General features: G+C 37.9%; 1 protein-coding gene across 3 annotated transcripts in view; it reads left to right on the forward strand.

Moving 5' to 3' along the window:
* The first annotated feature begins 41 nt into the window (after positions 1-41).
* Positions 42-14,695, forward strand: part of DNAH12 (dynein axonemal heavy chain 12) — a 77,316-nt gene continuing 62,662 nt past the window's right edge. For all 3 annotated transcript variants that reach the window (XR_012675038.1, XM_075159036.1, XM_075159037.1), the window contains exons 1-12: positions 42-195; positions 3,304-3,467; positions 5,696-5,786; positions 6,080-6,106; positions 6,973-7,162; positions 9,188-9,263; positions 10,115-10,273; positions 10,969-11,164; positions 12,358-12,546; positions 13,601-13,751; positions 13,861-13,952; positions 14,217-14,395. Coding sequence is in view for 2 of the 3 variants with exons in the window: in XM_075159036.1 (XP_075015137.1) it covers positions 3,304-3,467; positions 5,696-5,786; positions 6,080-6,106; positions 6,973-7,162; positions 9,188-9,263; positions 10,115-10,273; positions 10,969-11,164; positions 12,358-12,546; positions 13,601-13,751; positions 13,861-13,952; positions 14,217-14,395 (1,514 nt within the window). In the remaining variant the exon portion in view is untranslated. The remainder of the gene's footprint in view (positions 196-3,303; positions 3,468-5,695; positions 5,787-6,079; positions 6,107-6,972; positions 7,163-9,187; positions 9,264-10,114; positions 10,274-10,968; positions 11,165-12,357; positions 12,547-13,600; positions 13,752-13,860; positions 13,953-14,216; positions 14,396-14,695) is intronic.

Below are 14,695 nucleotides of genomic sequence, written 5' to 3' on the forward strand. Positions count from 1 at the left end.
CTCGCGCCCGGCGGAGGGGCGGGGCACGGCGCGGCGCCCGCGGGGGGGGACGAGCTGCGCGAGGGCGCGTGCGTGGCCTGAGGCGGCGGGCCGGAGCGTTCGCGCCCCGCCGTGAGTGAAACGCCGTCCCCGCGGCGGCTTCCCTCGGTCGTGCGTTCTTGGCCCCTTTCTCAGGGATTAACCTGGCCGTGCGATGTAAGTGAGGCTGGCTGGGGAAACACCGGGCTTTGTTCCCTCAGCAGGGAAATCCCGTCCCTTCAGGAGAGCTTTCACGTCCACCTGGCAAACGGGGGTCTGAAAAGGGGGTTGGTTTCCGGCATAACGTGGAGATGGGTGCACACTGCTTATGGATAAATCCCTTGACACCAAGGGTTTGGGTTGGTTTTCTGTTTGTGAGGAAACATTTCATGTCTGGGTTGAAACTTCGAACTGAATAGTCCCGGTCTGCTCAAACGTGTTGGGAAGGTGCCCAGGACTTTCGAAAATGGGTCTAAAATTCTCTCCAGCTGTTGTTCTTGCAGTCTCTGCTCATAGGGCGCTGCCCACACGGATATAAAATTAGGATTTTAAAGTCTCTTTGTCAAATGTGGGCAAGTGGGTAGTAAATCTCCGGAATGTCTTAAAGTTTCCATTTATAGTTCTATAAAATGTAGAAGCTTAGCAACAGCTACCTGATGCGTGAGGGTGTTTTAATTTCCTAAGCATTCTTGCTGTGATCTGGAACAAGAAGGTTTTTGTCTGCTTTGTGCGGGCAGAACGCTGCAGCAGGGAGACTGACGTGAGGTTCATGGTTTGTGCGCGACCCATCGGGGAGCTGAGCAGGGCCGCGGTTAACGCCCGCGGGCGCTCCGGGGGATTCGCCGTGTGGCCGCTAATTTGCTATGCGTGAGGCTGAGGCGGCCGTGAAACCGCGGCGTGTCTCTGGCGTTCGAAATGGCGCCAGGGAAGGTGGACGGCATTGGGGCTGTGGGTGGGCAGGCCTGTCCCGGGAGAGCCGCCGAGAAGACCCGCTCTCCCGAGGTCGGAGACCCGCACGGCGCCGGGCCCCGTTGGCCGCGCCTCGCCCCTTCTGCTGACGGCCGCCCGCCCTCGGCTCCCTGGCAACCGCGTTGTTGTCCTGAGCCGCCGCCGCGCCGCCGTCCTGCCCGGCCACCCCCCGGGACCGCGGCAGCGGGAGAGGTGAGGGCAGCGTGGGCAGCGGGGTGCCCCTCCGTGGGTCTGGGGCGGTCGCAGGGGTTGATGCTGCTCTTCCCTCCACACCGACCGGGCTGTGTCCCCGGGCGCTGCTGGGCTGCAGGAGGGCCAGGAAAACGTAATACCGACTCGGCTCTCTTTAGCTGAGCTTGATTTGTTTTGATGCCTCCACCCGTCTGAATTCATTTCTAGGGCGCAGCACTAACTTGGGAGGTAGCTTTGGCTTTCTGCTCCCTTGTGAGAACCTGTTGAAATGCAGTTGTGAGTTTGTGCATCGTGTTTCCAGGGGAACCCTAGCGTGAATCTTTCGGGATAGCCATATTCGGCCATAAGCAAGACTTAAGCCGCTATGGAAGGATAGTCTTTTAGTGAACCTCAGCCCAGTCACACCGCAGGTTTTTTTCTTACTTTTCCTTTTTTTTTTCTGTTTTTTTGTCTTTATACGAGGCGATTATCAAACTTCGGTTGCCAAGTATCTTTAACTGTGGTTACCCAATTATCTGCTCCACATCTTCGTCCCGCCCCCAAGCTAGGACTCCTATTTCAAACCCATACTTGTCTCCACTTTCCTGTTGCACAGCCTAACTATCCAGAACTGTGGTCTCAACTGAAACTCCCATCTGCTTAGCTTGAATCCCATATCCACCCCACCAAATTAAAAGCCGCCTTTTCTTTGGGAATCTGCATCCACAAGCCAGGATTTAGCCACATCCCCTCGGCCACATTAACACCTTGCTTGCTTCTTTTGTTTTAGTAATCTCAGTTTAGTCTTTGCTCAATTTAGCCTTGCTTCTGAAGATGCACACCTTGGCATACTGTAAGTGAATATTATCTAGAGAGGCCAGAGTTGCTGCAGCTTAAAAAAGTAAAGTACTGTCAAGCACCTGCTTGGTGTTTACAGAGGCACTTGTTCCAGTAGCTCACATAAACATTTCCAAACAGGCAGTTGAAATTGTGCCCTGCTCTGCCTTCGATAAATGCATAAAACACTATCACTAGGGTCTATTGATGGAATATATGTTTATATGCAAGATAGAGTTCTCAAGCAGCCTGCTAAGTTCACCACAAGACTTTCAGCATCTCAAAATTATTTCTGAGTAGTCTCCAATTTTACACTGCTTTTTACAAGATGATCATGCAGTTTCTTAACCTTTCCAGGTATGGAATAGAACTTTTAATGACTTCTTTGCACACAGAAAGTAAGCTTAATTCTTTTTTTCCTTGAGAAACATGAAAAAAAGAATACAGTGCTGTTTTTATCGAAATGCTTTCTTGATTTCCTGCACTTTTCCTGTCTCTCTTTAGCAGTGGTCTAGTGTCTAAAGAATAACTTTCTCATAATTTTGCTCCCATTTGTTTGACATTGTGGTGAAGCTATAAGTCTATGTTGATGTCATTATGATTTTGTTTCTTTTCCTTTAAAGCCTGCTTCTCACTTCAGTAGAATTCTAGGATCTTGTATTTGAAAATTTGCTGCGGCTTTTATCTTTACAGTAATACCAAATATCCAGGATTCTTTTGGGCATTTTTTTTCCTCAGAACTTTAGAGGCCACCCTTGTCCGAATTTGTTCCACATTATCTAGCATGGGTGGACTTAATGAGGCAGTAGTTTGTTTTCGTGACCAGACCAGAAAGGAGTAGGTGGTCACCTACTGAAGCCACAGAAACAGCAATGCTGTCTCAGGCCCCGTCAGAACAGGAAATGTGCCTACATCAGGGCCATTCCAGTGCAGTCTGCCAGGGGGGTTAATAGGCTGCTTTTCTAGTATCTTCTGTGCTGTGTGCAGCTGGTAGATTAGCACTTAAAGAGATTTGTAATAGAACTTTACTTTTATGCAATGTGCTAATCTTGAGTTAATAGAACTGTACCATTGTTTTTTACTATTGCAGACTTTGTATGTACACACTTCCCGATGAACTTTGCCATTTTAGCATATACAGTATTTTTCTGTTTTCTGAAAGCTAAACTTTCATACCTAGATTGTGGAGGTCCCTGAGGCTACCTCATTTTACGTCTTATATACATTCAACTTAATACATGCATCTGTTAAACTGCTTTCTGCACAGGATTAATTGTATTCTGGAATCTTGTTTTTTTATGGTTTTAGATGTCACATTCGGATGTAGGACCTTCCAATAAAAAGACTTTGAGAACTTCGTTTCTTCCCACTGTTCTACCTTCATCAGTCACATCTGATATGTCACCGTTACAGAATAAACTATTGACATACCGAAGATGCAATGAACAGCAAAAGATGCTTAATCAGTTACTGTGAGTTTCATGTAATTCAAGAAATGTTGAAATTCAACTGAAAGAAACATTGCACATTTGATATATGAGAAATAATAATGGTGTTTGTTAATTTTAGAGGTTTTTGATGTCACTATTGCAGTGCTGAACGTTTTCCATCTAAAATCATTAATAATAGAAGAGCGTTTGATGGAATCTCTGATGTTTTTTCCTTTACAGCACCCAAAATCTGCTTGAGTTATGTTTGTTGGTGTGAGTTGTGAGGAGAAAGCAACCTTCACATTTTGAACGTTGTTTATGATAGACTGAAAAAAATCCTTTCTCGTTATGAAAACCTTTTTCAAAGAGAATCAAAGTCTGGATTACTTGCTTGCTTTTGTGTGAATGATCCAAACATGGGTCTACTTCGAACAGGCTTCTTTGTCACTATCTTAATGCATTTGGTGCTGAGCTTAGTGATCTGTGTCACTGCCAGAGGAGCACAGCTGCCAAGATGATTGGTAAATTCACATAAAATTGTCTTTCAATATTTTAATTTGCAAAGGAGGAAAGACAATAGGAAAAGGTTGCTTTCATGTAAGTTTTGTAGGTCTAATAGAAGATTAGGTTTGGGTTTATTTATTTATTTATTATTTTGATAGAAATTTATTCCTGAAATACCTACATTATTTTCAGGAACTTACTGAAGAATCCCTAGACATGTTGATTATCTTGGCATAAAGATGGGCTAAGGTTGCGTTGTTTGTAGTAGTAGTATGAAATATATAGCAACTTGCATTTTCATGTAGAAGATTAAAAAGGTAAGGAAATCTAATGGTATTTGGTAGGATTAAAAAGTACAGAAGAAAATTGTTTTGGCCTTCAGGAGAAGAAATGGAAATTAAAGACCTACACACAGTCTTAATTTGACCCATTTTTAGTATTGTCCCTGATACCAATAATTTTATTTTTGTTGGTGTGGGATTTTAATGATTCCATTTGCTGTGACTAGATTTGGTGATTGTAACCAGTTACTTAACTAATTCCTATGCAATTGATGTTCCACTTCAGCAGCTAAATTTTTAAGTGGCCAAGTATTACAGGTTGTTTTTTCTTGAAAGATACTTGTATGTGTCCCAGATTGTTTGCTTCATTGGAGCTAGGCAGTGGTATAAAACTGAGTTGCAGGATCGAAGTCTGAGAATAATTTATCACAGAAGTGATAATCTGATTTGTGCCAAAGATAAGTGGGGGGGCTTCCCTTTTTTTTTTTTTTTTTTTTAAAATAATGGTAGCAACAATCAGTTATAGAAAGCAGTTAATATATATAGAAGTTAAAAGTAGAGAAAGATGTTTCCTTTCTTTTAGTAGTTTAAAGGCTGTTATAATACAAATCTAACAAACAAGAAGTCTTTCAATTTTAGTTCTTGGAAAGTAAATCCTGACCTTTCAATGATACCTGTAGTAGCACAGTCCAATTTTTAGAATGCAGGTGTTCAGTATGCTGAAAATGTCAACTATGTTGTAGTGATAACTTACTGTGCAGTAAGATGACTGCTCACCAGCCATCTGAGAAACAGTGAATATTCTGCTGGAACATTGCTTCAGTTACATTTTTGTACAAAGTGAACTGCCTTTTAAATAAGGTCCCATGAAGTAATGATTTGAGTGTGTACTTGAAATTGCCAGTCTAACTTCCACTTGGGAGTTTTTAGCAGAGTTATATTCAGATAAAGCTGAAATATTTTTTGCAAGATATGTACAGAGTGTATCCCAAAAGGATGGACTGAAATGTTGTAATGCGTAACGTCAGCAGGACATGCCAACGTTAACCATTTAAAGTTTCCTGATAGTTATGTAGCAATTTATAACCACAGGCAGTAAAAAAGAGTTGGTCTTAAAATAAACAGCTTTAGGAGTTTTGTTCTGCACTTTTCTCTTTTTTTCTTTTTTTTTTTTTTTTTTTTTTTTAATAGTGCAGTTGGACAAGATCTGTTGTAGTTGGTTGAGGAGAAGTAAGATATAATCCTGACGGGAGCACTGGGCAATTGGATGAGGTGAATCAAGGCATATATATATTGTGATTGTAGTCAAGATAAATGTGGCTCTTTATATAAGAGAAGACAGAGTATGTAAAGGCAGCCTTACTTTTTAGTGATCAAAGAGTTGGTAAACATGAAAAAACAGGTTGCATCAAGTAAAATGATACCATTATCTTTAATATATTATTTGTTGTTTTTCTGCACTTCTGACTCTATGTTTTACTTTAGAATTGATCGAGCTTTGAAAGTCTATCATCTATCCATGGAAGAAAAATATCACAGAGATCCTGTACCCCCTATCCCAGAACTGCCTTCCACTGTGAGAAAGTATTTCTTTAATATTTTAACTATTGCCTGTTTTGTTCTTTGTTATTGGGGCATGTATGCCTCTTACTACGTAGTATTTACTTAAAGATACTTATCTCAATCCTTAGTAATTCATAAATGTATTTATATGCTCAAGTAGTCCCATTGAAATTGATAGTTGTATATCTACAGAGTAAAGTCTTTATTTAGGAATAATATTTGTTAAATTTTATATTTCTGATTTTTTTGTTTGTTTGTTTTGTATGTTCTTAATACAGTAGGATTTTCTGTTCCTTTTTTATACAGATGAACAGTGAGCAAAAACAACGAAGAGTGAGTTAAATTCTTTCTTCTGCCTTTTTAGAGTAGCAGAGTGAATGGTCTATTCAGAGGGGTTGAGTATGTTATGTGGAATTAATGGCGGTTAAACAGGAAAAGCTTTTTTAGTAGTCTTGTTGGGGAAAAATGGAATAGGAAGCAAAATAGGAATCTTTTCTTGTGGTCCAATAGAAGGAAAGCATTTTTTTATTACAGAAAATATGTCCATCAGTAATTTAAGTTTTGATCTAAACCTTAGTTAAAGGTTTACTTAGAAAAGATTCTAACACGCTTCGGAATTTTTTCAGTTGAGGTCATAGGTCGTACTTCAGCCTGTACAAAAAGTAGTTTTTGACATTGTTCACCTGATTTGAAGAATATGTACAAATCCTGGAATTTGTGTATAGTTTTTAAAGTAAGACTTTATCTCTCAGAGCCACTTTAAACTCAAATTAGCATCAAAATATTTATATTAATTAGCTTAAGGGAACATCTGTTTTTCCTAGCCAATGTTAGGTAAACTCGTTCTGAACACTATAGAAATTCAGATCCCTTTTTGTTTTATAACAAACATATCACTCAAAAGCATAAATACCTATTTCTTTGGCAAAAAAACCCCCTATTTGTACATACTTTTTGCCAGATAAATGTTTGTCCGAAGAGCAGTAACATGAACCTTGAGCTGTTTTATTGTCAGTCATAAACTTCAGCAGAGAACCAAGGAAAATGCCATACTAAAAAGTACAATATTTTGTATTTAAGCATTGAGACAGGGAGACCATTTTACCAACCGTGGTGAATACAGCGACTTCATTGTCAAGCCTAATGCAAAAATATTTACATAACCAATTATTAGACCTCTGACAATATTGTCCTTTCAGGCAAACTATCTCTTTATGAAGAAGCGCGTGCAAAGTAATCCAGTGGTTCCCATTCAGCAGCAGTGGTTAATGTCCATGCTCACATTGGTGCCACAGTCGCTTATGGAAGGCAAAGATAGACAGCTGTTAGCTGAAAACCTTTTAGGGGAGATAATAAAGGATTATGAAATGAGCATAAGAAGATGTGTGGGTAAGTACCAGAAACTACACAGTACTAATATTAATATATTAATGTGTGTATATATATTATAAGCTGTTCCATGTTATCCCACTGAAAATAATTTTTCTAGATTGTTCTTTCAGCCAGGCATGATCTTTGTAATTAACCTCCCACTTCTCTTTTTCTGCCTCATCAAATGTGTATTGGCTGTAATGTTTAAGGCAAAACTTGCTGATTTTATTTGGACTAGTAAAAAGTTAACCAGCCGAACGTATAGTTCAAGCAAAGAAAAGGCAACTGTAGACTTAGAATCATAGAATCATAGAATCATTAAGGTTGGAAAAGACCTCTAAGATCATCGTGTCCAACTGTCAACCCAACACTACCATGCCCACTAAACCATGTCCCTAAGTGCCTCATCTACACGTCTTTTAAATACTTCCAGGGATGGTGACTCAACCACTTCCCTGGGCAGCCTGTTCCAAGGCCTGACCACTCTTTCAGTAAAGAAATTTTTCCTAATGTCCAGTCTAAACCTCCCTTGGCGCAATTTGAGGCCATTTCCTCTCGTCCTATTGCTTGTTACTTGGGAGAAGAGACCAACCCCCACCTCACTACAACCTCCTTTCAGGTGGTTGTAGAGCGCAATGAGGTCTCCCCTCAGCCTCCTCTTCTCCAGACTAAACAACCCCAGTTCCCTCAGCCGCTCCTCATCAGACTTGTGCTCCAGGCCCTTCACCAGCTTCATTGCCCTTCTCTGGACACGCTCCAGCACCTCCATGTCCTTCTTGTCGTGAGGGGCCCAAAACTGAACACAGGATTCAAGGTGCGGCCTCACCAGTGCCAAGTACAGGGGCACGATCACCTCCCTGCTCCTGCTGGCCACGCTATTTCTGATACAGGCCAGGATGCCGTTGGCCTTCTTGGCCACCTGGGCACACTGCTGGCTCATGTTCAGCTGGCTGTCAATCAGCACCCTAGGTCCTTTTCCTCTGGACTTCATGAGAAGAAGATTGATTGCTGATGACTTTATTTCATAAGTTTTTTAACATGTTTAGTTAATTTGATGCAAGAATATATTGCTGTTTTCTACTAAAGAAAGTAGAAACTTTTTATGTACTTTTTTTTGCCTCTTCAGAAACAGCAACTTTTTTTAAGCTGTTCATCCACAAGCACATCCATAAGTTTTCTGGTGCTGCTTTCTATGCATGGGGAAGTTTGCAATAAAAATCTGCAAAGATAATTAGCTGTTTTCAGATATCACTCATAAAGCTCACTTCAATTTTTAAACATTTTTAAAAGATTAATGAACTGGACTTTTGAAAGCGTATTCCCTTGAAAACATGTATTAATGTCTTTTTTATTCACATTTATAGTATCTGAAATCTGAAATTGAGCCAAATTTTGTCAATATTTTGGTGGATGGTTGATTTTTTTAAAAAATGCAGATTAAAAAAATACACAATTTAACATGGGACTAACTTCTTTGTAATGTCATCAGTGGGATACTTATGTGTATACTTATGTGTATAGTATCCCACTAAAATTATATTAAACAAAATTGCCATAAATACTTAGAATCATAGAATAACTCAAGTTGGAAGGGACCTATGAGGATCATTGATTCCAACTCCCTGCTCCTCACAGGACTACCTAACACTAAACCATATGACTAAGAGCATTTTCCAGATGCTCCTTGAACTCTGACAGGCTTGGTGCTGTGACCACTTTGCTGGGGAGCCTGTTCCAGTGACCGACCACACTCTCAGTGAAGAAATTACTTAAGAAAGTACTTAATTATTTAAACACTAGTCTATCTGTAAACCTTCATGAATAGGGGACAGAATTGGAATTAAGCCACCTGAATCTGTATAGATATTTAGCAGAAGCTGTGATTTTGAGTTACCTTTGGGAGAATGTGTTTTGAAGACGTGGATGATAGAGTTACCTTTCCATCCTACTATGTGCTTGGTTCAATCTGGAGAAGGACTTGAGGAGGTCCAGTGCCTGTTGAATATGGCTTAATTTTCTTCTTCATATTTTTTTTTTTCCTAGTGCGAAATGTTCTTATTAAACCAGACGTAAAAGGACTTGAAGATGAAGAGGAGGCACCTTTGCCTTCATTACCTCTGTGAGTGGATTAAGTTAGCAAATAACCCACTGGCAAAACACACTCAGTTGCATGAGTGAAGTTCTCGTTGATCTGCATGAAGAGAGTTATGGCACAATATTAAGTCTGGGGTCCCTTAATGAGACCTTTTTTTCTGCCTATAGAGGATCTTGCATTTGAACATCTTATATCTGAATGTTTTACAAAGTTTAGCACTGGCAGTGTTTTATTACTGTTATTACAGTTACATAGAGTAGCTAATGACTGCAGATGAGACTTCTGGCTCTGAGTGCCCAGACACTAAAGTCATATTGCAGCCACCTCTGGGATGAAGTGTGTGTGTATGGGGCAGTTTACTGGCAGACAGCAGCATTGTACAGTACTTTAACATGCTAAAACTGCATCTAATGCCAAGATTTCATATGACTTTGGTCTTATGAGATGAAACCTTGAGACCGAAGGAAAGGCTATTATGCTCTGCCAAAATAGAAGAGGAATTCAGGTAGACAGAATATAATTGTCTGAATTGCACGATTTGCTGAAGCATCAGAATGTGTGCCATCTAAATATTGATGATAAATACTTCCTGTTAGCAGTTGGTGAAGTTAGAAGTTTACATTGAAAGAGCTTCAGGAAGAGCAGGTGATCTGAAAATACTCTGGAGTATAAAACATGGTTGATGAGACAGAATATCTTTATGGCTTCCACTGCATCATATTGTGTATGTGTATGGCTCTTAAATAACTATCCATGTTAGGAAATAAGCTTTTTAATACTACTTTTTATATGTAAGAATGTTTTATTCAAGTATTACTTGAGCTGTTCACTTTTTGCTTGTTTGTTTTGGTTGGTTTTTTTGGTTTTTCTTTCAGAGGCCTGGATTTTTCTAGACCATGGCATAACAGTTTTATCCAAGCAAAAAATCGCATCTTTTCCAACTTGCACATTCTTCACCCCACAATGACAACTCTCCTGGATTTTGGTTATGCAGCATTCTCTACCTTTCTTATAGTGGATTTCTCAAGTTTCAGGTGAAGTCTGTTTTGGTGAATTATTAACCCCTATAGGTTTTTGAAGCTGGTAAAGAAGAGTTTGTTTAATTCTATTATTTATCATAGGGTTTTTTTATATAATAAATTTATTCAACGTGTCATTTAATGTTCTTTGAGTAGGTTACTTTGTGTTATGACACATTTAACTTTTCTTCTGTCTGTTACATATAAATATTTTATTGGTGCTTAAATTGCTGGTAGTATCAGCCCTTTTGATTTATGTTTTGCCTTTAATTTTGTAAAGGTCTCTTCATTATTTATTTAATCTTAATGCCGTGATCTCCATAGAAGTCTGGTTGAAGTAGCATTTGAAAGATTGACTTCTAGTATTATTACTATCTGTAGGGAATTCTACGCCAACCCTAAAGATCAGATTTCTTTCTGGTTTTCATCAGCTGAATTTTATTTTTAATCTTGGAACTTCATTTTCATAATGTTCAAAAAGATCATTTTCAGTATCTTTTTCCTCATAACTTTTTCTGGTAACTTTTTCTTTATTTCCTGGGGTTTGGGGTATTTTTTTCCTCATTTAAGTCTACAGAAGTGATGCTTAGGTTCCCACTGTGCTTTCTGCTAGAAAAGAATGGGTTTGTAATACAGTATAGATTACTATTACTTTACTCCATGGGTTTTTTCATTTTGTTTATAAAGTTGCCTGTAACTTTCTTTTCTAGATTGAAAGGGCCAATTGACTGTGAATCTTTAAAGACTGATGTCTCTCTAAGCTGTTCTAAAGCAGAAGAGAAGATATTGAATACATGGTATCAAAGAGTTGTCAGTCTCTTTACTCAGAAGAAGTCATTGAATGGTGTAAAGTTGGATCAGGTTGACTCTTTCTATAACTGTGTGGGTACACTTATGTCTAATCAGGTAAAAATCTTTCCCCTCCGTGATAAACTTAAAGTGAAACTTAGGTAATTTTAATGAGTCAGCACACTATATGATATGGGGCCTGTTTAATTAATCATTGTTAGCCATCTGTTGCATATAATCCAGTAAAGTATTCAAAGTGTTAAATATTTTTAACTTCCCTTATTTAAAATAAATACGTGGTCTTGTCTACTTCTTTTTCTTCTAGTTTTTAGACACAGCAAATTTATTCATTCTACCAACTAGAATGTAATTAGCCTAAAGAAGGAAATATCTCAGTGTTCTCAGGACCCTTCCTATCACTGATCTTGACACTACAATTACGTGTCATGTATTAGCAAAATGAACAAAACCTGGTCTCTCTCCCTTGAAAGCAAACATACCTACACAAACAGACTGAAAGTCCAGCTCTGCCAACGTGTATGCAAGTGGCTATAGTTCTGCAAAATTTCCAAACACAATTTTTTTCAGTGGAAAATGGGACCACAATGCTTTGCGAGTTAGTTTTTTTTCTCCCTGATTATTTATAACAAGATGGAAGTTATATGAAGTTTCTCAGTTAATTTTTTTTGGTTTAGGAATTGTTTTATTTCCTAATAATAATAATAAAACAAAAACATTCAAACGAAATCACTGATTTCAGACTGAGACAATTGTTTTTTAAAGTTCTTAGTTTACGGAAAATTAAAAATCCTTTAACTTCCAATTAACTTAAAGCATCTGTTGTTTACATTGTTCTATTTAAGAATATAATAGTCAGTGGGAATATATATGTTCAGCAGTTTGAGAAGGCAGTCATTTTTAGGATTAAACCTTTGTTTACTTTGTAGAAAAATAATGTAACGATAGTCTAATCAAATCATTGTCATATTAAAAAAAAAAATCAGAGGAAAATGCATTCCAGGTATTTCATTTATACTTAAAGCATGTATTAGTAATAGACTTACTTTTGTAGCAAAAATAAATGCATGGGCTTTACTGAAATGTTTGTTCGCTTGTTCATTAGTTTACATCCTTTAAGGGTTGGGACTAATGCCCACTGAAGTCATTAGAAAAATTTATGCTACTTCAGTTATCTATGAATCAGGCCAAAAGTAGTAAAACAAATGAAAATCCTGGCTTGCTGAATGAAGGGAAGGTGGAATGGGGCTTTCTGTTCTTTCAACTAATAGGTGATATATGTTATTACCCAGGTAAAAGAATTATTGAGAAGAACCGTTGAAGCTTTTGTGAAACTTTTTGATCCTGAAGACAGAAATTGTCTACCTTTATTTAAGATGGCATTGACTCTTGATGAAAAGAAAATGGAGTTTTATCCAAGCTTCCAAGACCTAGAAGAAGCAATTCTGTTTATAGTAAATCGTATAGGACAGACTCTCCAGGTGTGCTTTTGTCTTTATTTAAATATGTAACTGCTAAGTTTCTCCATACATGAAAATACTAGTAATTTAGGATTCTGACTACCATAATGAAAACAGATGCAACTTGACGTATTTATTTTCCATGAGCATTCTGCAGGTCACATTGTGAATCTTGATGCCCAGCAGAACTCCAGGCTCTGAAACTCATTTTGTTATTCCTTGTTCATAAAAAATCGTTACACCAGCTACTGATTGTTTTAGCCTGTTGTTTTAATCTGCAAATCTGTGTATATGTCTACAAATTAATTGTCTGCTTGTTCATTAAATAGAAGTCAGGCTGAAAACTTACCCAGGAAAGAAAACTAGCTAGAAGATAACCTTTTTGTTTTCTTCTTTGGTATGTTTAGAAAACCTGAGAGTGCTTTAAGTATAAGTAACCACATATTCTGATTTATTTATGTATTTATTTTTAACATTGAAAATCAGTGTATACTTTCTATGAACTAACATTTTGTGTAGAAATACAATTAGCACCTTAGTTATATGTGTAATGATTTACAATAAACTTGCATTAATAATTAAGATCCCCAGAGAAAGACAAGGAAGATTAGAGTTGATATTCCTTTTCATTCTAAGAAAAAGAAAAGCCTCAAAACAACTAATATATACAATATCTAAAGATTTATGTCTTAGGAACCAATCTGTGACTCCAGGGAAGACAGCCTTTCTGGGGGCTTTAGCTGTATCCCTGTGGACTTAGTATTGGCCTTTATTCATACATGATGGTACTTTCAGAGAAGTGTTTTGGGTTTAGTTTTGTGTGTTTGCACATAGGATATAATTTAATTTTATGTAAGACTGGATAATTATTTTTTGTCCATTTTGCATGTTTCCTGTTGAACTTTCTTAATCACAGTCATTCTAGGTGTGCATGAAGCACCTGGCCTTGCTCGTGATTATGGTCTCATACTTTTCTGATACAGTGTCTTCTGCAGATTGCAACTTGCTTTTAAAATATATGTATTCCTGCATTGCTTTTTAAAATTTAAATAATCAGAACTTGCACTTCTATTAGAACATCCAGACAGTACGTTCTTGGCTAATGGGAGGCACTGCAGCTCTGGACACTGAGCTTCCTAATCATGTCATAGTATGGGCCACATCTACACTGAAAAAATCTATCAGAGACAACTTAGAAGGTCCAAAGGAATATTTTGAAAACTATGGTGAGTGATAGAAGAGTGTTTAAATAACTGTGTTACTTCTTTGAAATAAGTAACTTACTGCACAGTGTATGTGTTATAATAATATTAATATAATATTATTGAATTGTAGTTGAAAGGTATGGCTGGCTTGTAGATGGAACTGCACAGGCACGGGTAGAAAGATTTGAAGCAGAAGAACACAGTTTTGATGAATATACTGCTGTAAGTTTTAATTCTACATTTTATTTACAATTTTTACATATACACAGCAATAATAGAAAGGGAACAGAGGATAATGGGTACTTAGCCTTTAGGTAAAAATTACGTTGACTACCTACAAATCTACAACATAAGTGTGTTTTTCCCTAAAAGGCTGTAGTAAATAGAAAAAATTATTACTTATTTTCTTCAATGTGTAATACTTGTACATGTAACCAAGTATTTAAATAACAGCTCTGAAGGATAAAATCTAACATTTTTCTGAAGTTCATAGATGAATTCTTCACCCTCAAGAAGGAAATTTTGAGTTTACCAGAGGTGGCTCATTTCCCTATGATCTGTTTGAATTGTGAGGATTTAAAGCAAGGTTTGGCTAGTAACGCGAACACCTTTGCAAAAATGCTAATGGACAGAATAGTTGCAAATCACAGAGAGGAAATTGAAAAGTAAGTAGAATTTTCTGTTTGTGAATGCTATATGCGTTAAATACATAGTAGAAACGTGTAGAAGAAATGTAAATATACTATACTCCTGTTCAATGAAGACTTTTGGCTAACCAGTGATCTCATGCAAGTTGCACCAGCTGATGTATTTTTAACTCTGCTTTAGACTCAAAAACTAGTAAGGGAACTTACTAGTTAGATAACGGAGAGCTAAAAGATTAAAGGACTTCATTACCATTCTGGCTTTTTAAGTGTGAAATACAGTACTACTGCACTGTCAAAGGAAAGATTCACTAGATTCTC

This window comes from Calonectris borealis, chromosome 10 (genome assembly GCF_964195595.1).
Source record: "Calonectris borealis chromosome 10, bCalBor7.hap1.2, whole genome shotgun sequence".
Classification (NCBI taxonomy): Eukaryota; Metazoa; Chordata; class Aves; order Procellariiformes; family Procellariidae; genus Calonectris; species Calonectris borealis.